Genomic DNA, 13470 nt, shown 5'->3' on the forward strand with positions numbered 1-13470 from the left:
AACCATTAAATCATTGACAGAAAATTCCAGTTCTTTGAAACTGGAGCCTTTTTTGGTCCTTCTGAACAACCAAAAAAAATCTTTTCAAATATCAGTTTCCATGTATGAGGTTCAGTTTTGTATCATATTTGATACATCGAGTCTCAAAGCTCAAATATTATTATTTTTCAACAAACAAAAACATAATATAACACAAACATGTCAAACAAATTGGTATTGGGAGTGTAAAGTTTCTTGAAAGCAAGTGTAAAAGTTTTCCCAGAGAGTCTCATTTTTATGTGAGTGTAAACTTTTAGTGAATGGACATGTTTTGTGTGAGTTGTGTCAGCTGTTTGCCAGCGAGTGTAAAGTTTTGTGAATGAATGTCAATATTTCTTGTAAGCAAGTGTAAAGTTTTTGTAAACAAGTGTAAAAGTTTTCCCAGGGAGTCTAATTTTTCTTTAAGTGAGTGCAGTGAGCATTAGTTTTAGTATGTGAGCATAAACGTATTGGAAGGAGTGTACGGTTTATATAAGCTAAGGTAAACTTTTTGTGAGCGTAAACATTTTTAAGCAAATGTAAACTTTTTTGGTAGAGTAAAGATTTTTGCAAATGAGAGTGAATATTTTATAAATGAATGGAAACCTTTAGTGAGTGTAAACTTTTTGCAAATGAATGTAAACTTTTTTTTCTGAGGTGAAGTTTTAAAGCAACTGTAAAGTTTGGAAGTAATTGTAAAACTATTTTGTCTGCTTGTGAAGGAGTGTAAAGTTTTTTTTTGAAGAGTGTAAACTTATGTGTTTTTCTAAGCGAGTGTAAACCTTTTGCAAAATGTTTTATGTTAGTTTTCAGCACTGCAGTTACCATCAACCCCTTTTAATGCAATACATGTAAACACAACTAATACTTTGATTAGAGACAGTTTTACTGAAGTTCAGAGAAACTGCAGCTGATTGGACGACTGGACTAACCGGTTATACTACAGCTATTCATGCTGACTTTACTTGACTGACAGTTTTATGAGCCAATCACTGTAGGTCATTATGTTTTCCCACCTCTCCTACACTAATGTTTGACTTTATAAAACACATCAAAGATCAGAAAGCTTTTTAGTTCACTTTAAACTGTCAGTTTTGGTTGATTGCAGGTCAAACAGTCCGACACACACAGTGGTGTAAACAGTTCACCTAAAGGCAGTTATGCAGTCCACTCCCTGAACACACCAGCACTTACATCACACTGTACTCTGACCGGCCTTATCAGAGACAGAGGGTGAGAGACACAGAGAGAGAGAGAGAGAGAGAGAGAGAGAGAGAGAGAAAGTGAAGGTGAAAAGAAAGAGGGAAACGAAGGAGAAACGAACGAATGGGAATGTTCGGATGATCCGGACGGGCTGAAGTATTCACCAGTAAAGGTACGACACACACACACACACTCAGTGGGATTATCGCCGTCAGTGTGTGTGTGTGTGTGTGTGTGTGTGTGTGTGTGTGTGTGTGAGTCTTTTATTTTGGCGGGTGAGCGAATGTAGTGACAGACAGGAAGAGACGGGGAGAGAGACGGGCCGAGCGAGCATGTGTTAATGATGTGTTAATAGAGGCATAATCGACGCCACGCTGAGCAGCACAGGCACCTCCTGACTGAGCCTCCACCGCCTCACAGCAGGATGCACCTCCTATTACAGCCTCCTATTACAGCTGCTGCACCTCCTAACAGCAGCTGCACCTCCTATTACAGCCTCCTATTACAGCTGCTGCACCTCCTATTACAGCCTCCTCCTAACAGCAGCTGCACCTCCTATTACAGACTACTACTAACAGCAGCTGCACCTCCTATTACAGACTACTACTAACAGCAGCTGCACCTCCTATTACAGACTACTACTAACAGCAGCTGCACCTCCTATTACAGACTACTACTAACAGCAGCTGCACCTCCTATTACAGCCTCCTATTACAGCTGCTGCACCTCCTATTACAGCCTCCTCCTAACAGCAGCTGCACCTCCTATTACAGACTACTACTAACAGCAGCTGCACCTCCTATTACAGACTACTACTAACAGTAGCTGCACCTCCTATTACAGACTACTACTAACAGCAGCTGCACCTCCTATTACAGACTACTACTAACAGTAGCTGCACCTCCTATTACAGACTACTACTAACAGCAGCTGCACCTCCTATTACAGACTACTACTAACAGCAGCTGCACCTCCTATTACAGCCTCCTCCTAACAGCAGCTGCACCTCCTATTACAGACTACTACTAACAGCAGCTGCACCTCCTATTACAGACTACTACTAACAGCAGCTGCACCTCCTATTACAGACTACTACTAACAGCTGCTGCACCTCCTATTACAGCCTCCTACTAACAGCTGCTTCACCTCCTCATTAAAACCTCCTAACAGCAGCTGCACCTCCTCATTACAGCCTCCTCCCAACAGCAGCTGCACCTCCTATTACAGCCTCCTCCTAACAGCAGCTGCACCTTCAATTACAGCCTCCTCCCAACAGCAGCTGCACCTCCTATTACAGCCTCCTAATAACAGCATCTGCACCTCCTCATTACTCTCCTACTAACAGCAGCTGCATCTCCTCATTATAGCCTCCTACTCAGAACAGCTGCACCTCCTTATTACAGCCTCCTACTAACAGCCGCTGCACCTCCTCATTACAGCCTTCTACTAACAGCCGCTGCACCTCCTCATTACAGCCTCCTACTAACAACCGCTGCACCTCCTCATTACAGCCTTCTACTAACAGCCGCTGCACCTCCTCATTATAGCCTCCTCCCAAAAGCAGCTGCACCTCCTGTTACAGCCTTCTACTAACAGCAGCTGCATCTCCTCATTATAGCCTCCTACTCACAACAGCTGCACCTCCTTATTACAGCCTCCTACTAAGAACCGCTGCACCTCCTCATTACAGCCTTCTACTAACAGCCGCTGCACCTCCTCATTACAGCCTCCTACTAACAACCGGTGCACCTCCTCATTACAGCCTTCTACTAACAGCCGCTGCACCTCCTCATTATAGCCTCCTCCCAAAAGCAGCTGCACCTCCTATTACAACCTCCTACTAACAACCGCTGCACCTCCTCATTACAGCCTTCTACTAACAGCCGCTGCAGCTCCCCATTATAGCCTCCTCCCAAAAGCAGCTGCACCTCCTATTACAGCCTCCTACTAACAGCAGCTGCACCTCCTCATTACAGCCTCCTACTAACAACAGCTGCACCTCCTCATTACAGCCTCCTACTAACAACAGCTGCACCTCCTCATTACAGCCTCCCAACAACCGCTGCACCTCCTCATTACAGCCTCCTCCCAACAGCAGCTGCACCTCCTCATTACAGCCTCCCAACAACCGCTGCACCTCCTCATTACAGCCTCCCAACAACCGCTGCACCTCCTCATTACAGCCTCCTCCCAACAGCAGCTGCACCTCCTCATCACACATCCACCTCACAGTTTTACCTCTTCATTACATCATCCTCCTGACAGCCGCTTTACCTCCTCCCCTCCTTCACCTCCTCTTTACAACATTCTAAAATCCTAGATGCCTCATATTGAACCTGTTTGACTCCTTGCCTTTTATCTACAGCGGAGTCTCCTCATCTCATCATCTTCCGTCTCATCTTGTTGGGCTTCTCGTCTCCTCTCGTCGGGGTTTTTTTCACATCCTTTTTCCCGTTATCGTATGGAACCTTCTGTAAATCCTGAACTCCTATGTTGAAACTTTTTCTTGCATTTCACCTCCTATCCAAGTTCTTTGTCTGTTTCCTGTTGTTATCACCTCCTCTCCACTGACCTTCTACCTAACCCTCTTTTTCAGATCCTTCTTTGAGTGTTCCTTCTACCTGGAGCCTCCTTGCCTCCTCTCTGATCGTAGACTCCTCTGTGTATCTGGGAACCTCCTTTTTTCCAACATCTTTTTATCCTTCTTTGTGTCTTTGTCCTCCACACATAGACCTTCTCTGTCTCATGTTAATTATTCATCCTCACCTCCTTCCCTCCTGTGTAGGATCCTTCTTACCTCCTCACCTCCTCCTCAATTATCTAAGAGTTTCCTCACCTCCTTACCTCCTATCTACTGCCTCCTTGCCTCCCATCCAGGACATGTTTTGGTTTTGTCTCATCACCTCCTCCTCTGTTGTCTACTGCCTCCTCTCCTTATAATTAGGACCCATCTCACCTCCTTGTCTCCTCTCCTCCAATCTATCTCCTTCTCAGTTTCTTGTCTCCTATCTCAAAGCATCCTGGCCTCCTCTTTAGTTTCCTCTCCTATCTAATGGTCTCCTCACCTCCTCATCTACCATTGATGACTGCCTCCCTCTTTCCCTCCTCACCTCTTATCTAGGCTTCTTGCCTCCTCACCTCCTATTCAGGACCATTCTTTGTTTCCTCTCCTCACAGTTAAGAACCTCCTCATCTCCTTGCCTCCTTTGGCACCTCCTCACCTCACACCTAGGATCCTTCTTGTCTCCTCACCTGGTATTCCGAACCTTTATTGTTTTCATCTCTTCCTATCTAAGAGTCTCCTCACTTCCCCCTTCTCCACCTCCTCACCTTGTAACCGGGATCCTTCTTGCCTCCTCGTCTCCTACCTAGTATCCTACTTGTCTTTTCACCTCCGATCTAGGACCTTTCTTTGTATCCTCTCCTCCTATCTAAGAGTTTCCTCACCTCCTTTTTCGTGCCTCCTTCTCCACTTCCTTTCCTCGTACCTGCGATCCTTCTTGCCTCCTTGTCTCCTATTTAGGATCCTTCTTACCTCCTCGTCTCCTACCTAGGATCCTTCTTGTCTTTTCACCTCCTATCTAAGACCTTTCTTTGTATCTTTTCCTCCTATCTAACAGTCTCCTCACCTCCTCACTTCCTATTTCCTGCCTCTTTCTCCACTTCCTTTCCCCGTACCTGCGATCCTTCTTGCCTCCTTGTCTCCTATCAAGGATCTTTCTTGCCTCCTCGTCTCCTACCTAGCATCCTTCTTGTCTTTTCACCTCCTATTTAGGACCTGTCTTTGTATCCTTTCCTTCTATCTAAGAGTCTCCTCACTTCCTTGCCTCCTTTTTCCTGCCTCCTTCTCAACTTCCTTTCCTCCTTGTCTTTTCACCTCCTATCTAGGACCTTTCTTGGTATCCTCTCCTATCTAAGAGTCTCCTCACCTCCTATTTCCTGCCTCCTTCTCCACTTCCTTTCCTCGTACCTGCAATCCTTCTTACCTCCTCATTTCCTACCTAGGATCCTTCTTATCTTTTCACTTTCTAAGACCTTTCTTTGTATCTTTTCATCCTATCTAAGAGCTTCCTCACCTCCTTTTTCCTGCCTCCTTCTCCACTTCCTTTCCTCGTACCTGTGATCCCTCTTGCCTCATCTCCTATCTACCATCTTTCTTGTCTTTTCACCTCCTATCTAGGACCTTTCTTTGTATCCTCTCCTCCTATCTAAGAGTCTCCTCACCCCCTCGCCTCCTATTTCCTGCCTCCTTCTCCACTTCCAGTCCTCGTACCTGCAATCCTTCTTACCTCCTTGTCTCCTACCTAGCATCCTTCATGTCTTTTCACCTCCTATCTAGGACCTTTCTTTGTATCTTTTCCTCCTATCTAAGAGTCTCCTCACCCCCTCGCCTCCTATTTCCTGCCTCCTTCTCCACTTCCTTTCCTCTTACCTGCAATCCTTCTTACCTCCTTGTCTCCTTCCTAGCATCCTTCATGTCTTTTCACCTCCTATCTAGGACCTTTCTTTGTATCTTTTCCTCCTGTCTAAGAGTCTCTTCACCTCCTCTTTTCTGCCTCCTTCTCAACTTTCTTTCCTCGTACCTAGGATCCTTCTTGCCTCCTCGTCTCCTACCTAGGATCCTTCTTGTCTTTTCGCCTCCTATCCAGGACCTTTCTTTGTATCCTCTCCTCCTATCTAAGAGTCTCCTCACCCCCTCGCCTCCTATTTCCTGCCTCCTTCTCCACTTCCAGTCCTCGTACCTGCAATCCTTCTTACCTCCTTGTCTCCTACCTAGCATCCTTCATGTCTTTTCACCTCCTATCTAGGACCTTTCCTTGTATCTTTTCCTCCTATCTAAGAGTCTCCTCACCCCCTCGCCTCCTATTTCCTGCCTCCTTCTCCACTTCCTTTCCTCTTACCTGCAATCCTTCTTACCTCCTTGTCTCCTTCATGTCTTTTCACCTCCTATCTAGGACCTTTCTTTGTATCTTTTCCTCCTGTCTAAGAGTCTCTTCACCTCCTCACCTCCTTTTTTCTGCCTCCTTCTCAACTTTCTTTCCTCGTACCTAGGATCCTTCTTGCCTCCTCGTCTCCTACCTAGGATCCTTCTTGTCTTTTCGCCTCCTATCCAGGACCTTTCTTTGTATCCTCTCCTCCTATCTAAGAGTCTCCTCACCCCCTTGCCTCCTATTTCCTGCCTCCTTCTCCACTTCCTTTCCTCTTACCTGCAATCCTTCTTACCTCCTTGTCTCCTTCCTAGCATCCTTCTTGTCTTTTCACCTCCTATCTAGGACCTTTCTTTGTATCTTTTCCTCCTGTCTAAGAGTCTCTTCACCTCCTCACCTCCTTTTTTCTACCTCCTTCTCAACTTTCTTTCCTCGTACCTAGGATCCTTCTTGCCTCCTCGTCTCCTACCTAGGATCCTTCATGTCTTTTCGCCTCCTATCCAGGACCTTTCTTTGTATCCTCTCCTCCTCACTCTAACTCTGTCCTTTGTGTACATTTGCATCTTATCCTTATTATTAGTATTATTATTATTATTATTATTATTTGTATATTTTTAAGCCGCTGATAGACCTTGTTTGTTTCCTCCCACCTTCGCATATGCTCATCCATATTTAATGTACGCCATCCACCATCCTGTGTGTGTCTGTGTGTGTGTCCCTGTGGGAATGATTGTGTACAAATGAAACGGTGTCAGTGGATGGGTCGGTCTGCGTGAACGTACGCTTTGTGTTTGTGTGCGTTTCCCGACCGTGTGGGAGTGTGTAGTGGTGTGTGCGACTGTGTGTGTTTTGTCGGACTCCCCGCTGTCTGACACCATCTGCCGTTTCTTTCTGACTGAAGCAAAAGAGTCGAACGGAGGGAGGAACCGATCCCAAACACTCGGAGAACGCAGGAAACCGTTCTCTGCTGATTAAACGTTTCATCAGCAACATTTTACTGTTGCTAAGAGACGCATTAAAGGGAGCCGCAGTCAGTTCTGGTGGTTTTCGTGATGATTTAAAGTCTGATAAAGAAGCCGAGGAGGTGAATGAGCTGCCTCGTGAGGAGAAGAGGAGGGTAGAGAGCTTTCAATAAAGAATGAGGGGGTGAAAACGCTTCGGAGGGTTTTACTCGACTTAAAAAGAGTCTATACATGTTTGTGTTTACAGTTTTTCCTCAAGTTTACAGGTTTAACTTATGCCCTCCTCAAATCTACTACCCTCTAATATCACTAGTTTTCTTATAAATGAAATGTTGACATTAGAGGTTGTATGATTATATAGTGTGATGGTAGTGAAATTTAAAAAATGTGGTTATAGTGGAAGTCAGTGGGATGTTTTTGAGGACGAGGGAGTATCTGACACTACAGAAAATATACTAATGCAATGTTGATAATCTTTGATGTATCAAAACCTCTAATCACAACTAGGGGTGTAACGGTACAGAAAAATGTCGGTGTGTTTTTACTACAGGGGTCTTAGGTTCCATACATTTTCAGTACAGTGAAGGAGACCAGTTTGATTTAAAAAAAACTTTAAATATAACCGAACTTGACGAAACAATTCCATTTGGTGTGAACTGGCAGCCATGCTTCCATCAGCCTGCCCCAGGACAGCTGTGGATACAAATGTAGTTTACCACCACCAGAGTGTGAATGTGAGAGCGAATGAATAATGGATTAATGTAAATAAAGCGCTTTGGGGGGCCTTGAAAAGCACCAATAGAAATCTAATCCATTATCATTATGACAGGTGTTCATGGTGTTTATGTTCACGGTGTTTACAGGTGTTCATGGTGTTTATGTTCACGGTGTTTACAGGTGTTCATGGTGTTTATGTTCACGGTGTTTACAGGTGTTCATGGTGTTTATGTTCACGGTGTTTACAGGTGTTCATGGTGTTTATGTTCACGGTGTTTGCAGGTGTTCATGGTGTTTATGTTCACGGTGTTTACAGGTGTTCATGGTGTTTATGTTCACGGTGTTTACAGGTGTTCATGGTGTTTATGTTCACGGTGTTTACAGGTGGTCATGGTGTTTATGTTCACGGTGTTTGCAGGTGTTCATGGTGTTTATGTTCACGGTGTTTACAGGTGTTCATGGTGTTTATGTTCACGGTGTTTGCAGGTGTTCATGGTGTTTATGTTCACGGTGTTTACAGGTGTTCATGGTGTTTATGTTCACGGTGTTTACAGGTGTTTACAGAGGTCTGTGTCGTTAAATCTGTTCACTGCTGCTGAGTTTGTTCTTCAGAATTACCGCTGATCTCAGATTATTGTGGATTTGAGCTACTTTGTTACTGATCATACTCAGTGATTTCATTTCTTCCTGTTTGCAGCTCAGCCGCCATGTCTAAAGCGACGGTGAAGAAGCTGCACTGGCGCTCCAAGGTAACGCCATGTTTTTTAATTCAGTGTTTTACTGACGGCAGGGCTACTACAAGTTTCCACAAGTTACATTTAAGACTTTTTAAGACTTTTTAAGATTACTTAGTACAGATTTTAATGCCATTTCACAGCCAAACTGGCAAAAATTCATGACTCCGAGAATTTAGGGAAATGTATTTATTTACTTCAGTGCCTTGATTCCCACCGTTCCAAGTCATTTCTCACCGGGGGCTGCAAAGTTAATGATAATTGGTTCCTAATTTCAATATAAATTGTCGGGTTGGAACTGCTGGAACTGAGTCGACTAGCGTTACTTTCTTTGCAGTTTGGACGTTTAACAAACACATTTAAACACAACACAGCCAACAAGTTTATGGCAACATAACTTCAGACCTACTGAATCAAATTTAATACCTTTTAAAGACTTTTTTAAGGTATTAATGCAGATTTGTAAATTCAAGACTTTTTAAGACGCCGCTTGAACCCTGAACTTTGGAGAATGATGAACACAAACCTGCAGTGGTTCTGTACATTCATGCCTCCTGTCGTCCGTCCTCTCAGGTCCAGGAGAGCTTTGTGCCGCTGGGCGGCGGCTCCGGAGAGCTGGGGCTGGCCATCGGGGGCGGGGCCGACTACGGCGAGTTCCCGTTCGTCACGGCCGCCCCTGGAGGTGGGGCCACAGTGGGCGACATCATCCTAGAGATTGGTGGGACGCCAGTTTTAGGGATGACTCTGGGCGACGTCAGAGGAGTCCTCAACTCCTGTCCTCATCCAATCAGAATCAAGACGGTCTCACCAGGTGAGTACAGAGGTCCATCACAAAAACAAATGTCACCTGGGGTCACATGACTCCACCTGCAAATACAAAGTACATCAGTTCAGGAGCGTCAGTGTGATTTACATGTGAGTTTTTCCACAGTGGGTTCAATCCTCTAACGTCTAAAACATCTGTCAGTTCCATCACAAATATTCTACGTCTGCTCCATCTACAGTCTGAGCTCCTCCTCCTCTCATGATGTCATTAAATAATCAGATTTCATTGGTCAGCCTGTCGGTTCTGTGTGTGTAGTGTGTTTAACGTGTCCTGTTGTGTCCACCAGGCTCGTCCCTCTGTAAGGACCTCAGGTTGTACCTCAGTAAATGTTTCACCCCAGGATCCATGGACAGTCAACTACAGCAGCTCATCCGAGAGAACCTGTACCTGCGCGCCGTGCCCTGTACGACACACACCTCAACACCTGAACGCACCACGACACCTCAACACACCTGTACACACGTCAACATTTTAATACACTCTAACACCTGAACACACCACAACACCTGAACAGACCTGAACACATATTGGCACCTGAACACACCTGGACACACACATATATGTACACACGGCTGTTTGGTTATGTTTTAAACTCAAAGAGCAAATGTGGAAACACACTTAAATCTACGGTTCCTGCTCCAGAAACAAATTGCACTTTAAAACCAATTTCCTGCATTTTTACACCAAATCTGTTGGATTAAGTCAAGAAATAACACCTGCACTTGTTTGACTGAGGATATTATTAAACCAAGACTGCATCAAAAACCATATTTACCCTTTTTATTTCAGTGAGGAATGGAAACTTCATATTTAAAGAAAATCTGTTTTTCACTGTCAGAAGTTATGGAGCGCAAAAAACAGAAAAATTTTTATAAAATTTTTGACTAAAACACAAACATGTGAGGATTTGGTGCAAAACACTGATTTCTACCATATATTAACTAAAGTTTTGTTCTTTGTTAGTGAATAGTCTAGGGCTGTAGAAGTAATTACTTCGACAGTTTACTTTAAAATTGATCAAAAATGACAATTTTCTGAAAAAGTGCCCCTAACCTGCTTTAACACAACTTGCATAATCATCTGACATAATATTCTGTGTATCGCACGGAAGCTTTCAAATGAAATATTGATACCGCAGACACGTGGGAGTCATATTTACTTCTTCATTTCAATAACAGTTCACTTGAATTTCACATCTTTGGGAAAGTTGCGTCAACTCCAGTGGGTTTTTTTGCTTAGTTCGGGGTTTTAATAACTCCACAGGCAAGTTTTTTTTAGCTGAGCTGTGTAGATTTTTACCACTTACATACTGTTCTTTTTGTCACAGATCAGTAAAAAATGTATAAATATCATCTTTGGTATCAGTAAATGTTGGAGTAATCCATAACTCGCATTTAACCCTTAAAGACCCAGCGCTGCTTTGTGTTGGTTCCCAAATTAATTTTTTCTTTCTATTTAACCTTTTTTAACCCTGTAAAGCCTGAACCATTAAATCATTGACAGAAAAATCTAGTTCTTTGAAACTGGAGCCTTTATTGGTCTTTCTGAACAACCAAAAAAAAAATCTTTTCAAATTGGTCAGTTGATCAAAAATTATAATTTTTCTGAAGTTTGAAGCTTATAACAGTACTAAAGCCAAGAATTAGTGTAGAATCAGCACAGAGGAAGTATATTTAATTCCATATCCCTAAATCTATTCAGTTTGTATAAAATATTAAGATGAGGTGGGGAAAAAAAATAAAGCAAAAAAAACAAACGAAAAACTCAAGGTGTTCCTGAGATATCGCATTCATAAAAATGAAGAGACATGAAGTCGCAGCGACCTTGACCTTTGACCTCTGACCACCAAAAATCCCTTCAGATCACATTTGACTCCAAGTAAAGATCTGTGAGTACATTCTAACTTGAGGAAATGCACAATGAATGCATCTAAAATGTCTGGAAGTTGACTTTTCTGCTGCATAAACTCATGTTTCTTTACAATAACTGCAAATAACAGACAATGATCATGTGACTATATCAAACTTTGACCTTAAAGTTACAGTTTAATATCATTATTCTGGTTTTACTGTTTTTTTTTTAAAGCTGTTCCGGTTAAGCCTTTAAAGCCTGAACCATTAAATCAGTGACAGAAAACTCCAGTTCTTTGAAACTGGAGCTTTCATTGGTCCTTCTGAACAACGAAAAAAAAAAAAAAAATCTTTTCAAATATCAATTTCCATGTATGAGTTTCAATTTTGTATCATATTTGATACATCAGGTCTCAATGCTCAAATATTATGATTTTTGAACAAACAAAAACATAATATAACAGAAACGTGTCTAACAATTTGGTAATTCCTTTCCAAAACTGGCAAAGTTCTGCCTCCTTCCTCATTAATGACAGTCTTGTAACATTTGTCCCAAAAAAATTACAATCAGAATTTCTGCTTTGATAACCGTCAAAATAATTAAACAATCTAAATGCCATTTCAGGATATGAAACTATAACTTCTTGGCTACATCTTGCAGAAAACCCCATTTAATTTGGTTCAGTGGTCACAGAGAAATGTGGGTCTTTGTAAAGTATGTCATGGGCTTGTTTCTTCCAAGTTTGGCACTTGGATGCTCTTGGCGTTCATATGAATGAAAATAATAATCTTCCAGGGAATAATTTAGTTTTGTCAAGTGTTAAGATTAACTTTAATTAATGTGCTAAATTGAGCGTTTATATTATTTTGTTTTAACCAAGAATTTTTTTTAGTTCTTAAGGGAAAAGTTCAGTGTAAATATGTAAATATTATTGTTCATAATCATCTTGATGACAAAAAAGAGAAAAAAGAAAACAGAAAAAAAGCCAAAAATGAGGAAAAGCTCAATCCAGTCTTCCATGAGTTAATAATTTAATATTTTTCTTTAATCCTTCATTTTCACACCTTACTAACATTTGCAAAACTGAGAAATCTGCTTCCTTTTTGATGTAAGTCATTATTCATTTTGTTAGTTGAAAATGAAAAGAAACAATCAGTCACTTTTTCAAAATACATTATTTCGTGCAAGAACACAATGAACAACTTCGTATTTGTACGGCGTGAACACAATGGACAACGCATCTCCTTACAAAACTTGGAGAGAAGGGACTTATGACATGCTTTACAAAGACCCACATTTCTTCGTGACCACTGAAGCAAATTGAATGGGTTTTTCCTGTAAGATGTAGGTAATAAGTTATAGTTTCATGCCCTGAAATTTCATTTTGATTGATTTACTATTTTTAAAGTTATCATTGCAGAAAGTCCGATTGTGATTTTTTTTTGGGACATATGATAGTGTCGCTGGAAAGGCCTCTGGTGAGTGAATTCCTCCCCCCTGGTGGATTATCTGTGTATTGCATGTATCTAATTGTATACATCAGGTTCTTCAAGAAAAAAAAATATCACACTGATCATGTAGAGCAGGGGTGTCAAACTCATGTTAGTTCCGGGGCCACATTCAGCTAAATTTGATCTGAAGTGGGCCAAACCAGTAAAATAATAACATAATAATATAGAAATAATGTCAACTCCAAACTTTTCTCTATGTTTTAGAGCGGAAAAAGTAAATTTACATTATGAAAGGGTTTACATCTACAAACTATCCTTTCAAACGATGTGAATAACATGAAAAAACTGAAAAAATAAGTGTAATTTTAACAATATTCTGCCTCGGTTTATCATTTACACATGTACATTATAACTTACAGATCACAGTGGATCTACAAACACACAAAACATTAATAACAGGCAGAATATTGTTAAAATTACACTTATTTCTCTTAAGAAATTTCAGGTTGTTCATATTTGTTCAGGTTATTCACATTTTTTTGGCAAAATTATATTTTGTTTTAGTGTAAATACATAAAAATATTTACATTTACAAAGAGAAAATTTTGGAGTTGTGAGTATTTATATGTTATTATGATAGTATTTTACTGGTCCTGCCCACTGGAGATTGAATTGGTCTGAATGTGGAACCTGAACTAGAAGACTGTTAATATTTTAGTGTAATTTTTGCATTTCACAAATTCATCCCAAGGGCCGGACTGGACCCTTTGGAGGGCCGGA

At 41.7% G+C, this 13470-nt stretch overlaps 1 protein-coding gene across 1 annotated transcript in view; it reads left to right on the forward strand.

The window, feature by feature from the left end:
• The window catches only part of magixa (MAGI family member, X-linked a), a 126206-nt gene that overhangs the window by 38438 nt on the left and 74298 nt on the right, over positions 1–13470 (forward strand). The window contains exons 2-4 of the mRNA XM_030139058.1: positions 8526–8577; positions 9136–9373; positions 9675–9791. Coding sequence (XP_029994918.1) covers positions 8536–8577; positions 9136–9373; positions 9675–9791 — 397 coding nt within the window. The 5' untranslated portion in view covers positions 8526–8535. The remainder of the gene's footprint in view (positions 1–8525; positions 8578–9135; positions 9374–9674; positions 9792–13470) is intronic.

Source organism: Sphaeramia orbicularis, chromosome 7, assembly GCF_902148855.1.
Source record: "Sphaeramia orbicularis chromosome 7, fSphaOr1.1, whole genome shotgun sequence".
Classification (NCBI taxonomy): domain Eukaryota; kingdom Metazoa; phylum Chordata; class Actinopteri; order Kurtiformes; family Apogonidae; genus Sphaeramia; species Sphaeramia orbicularis.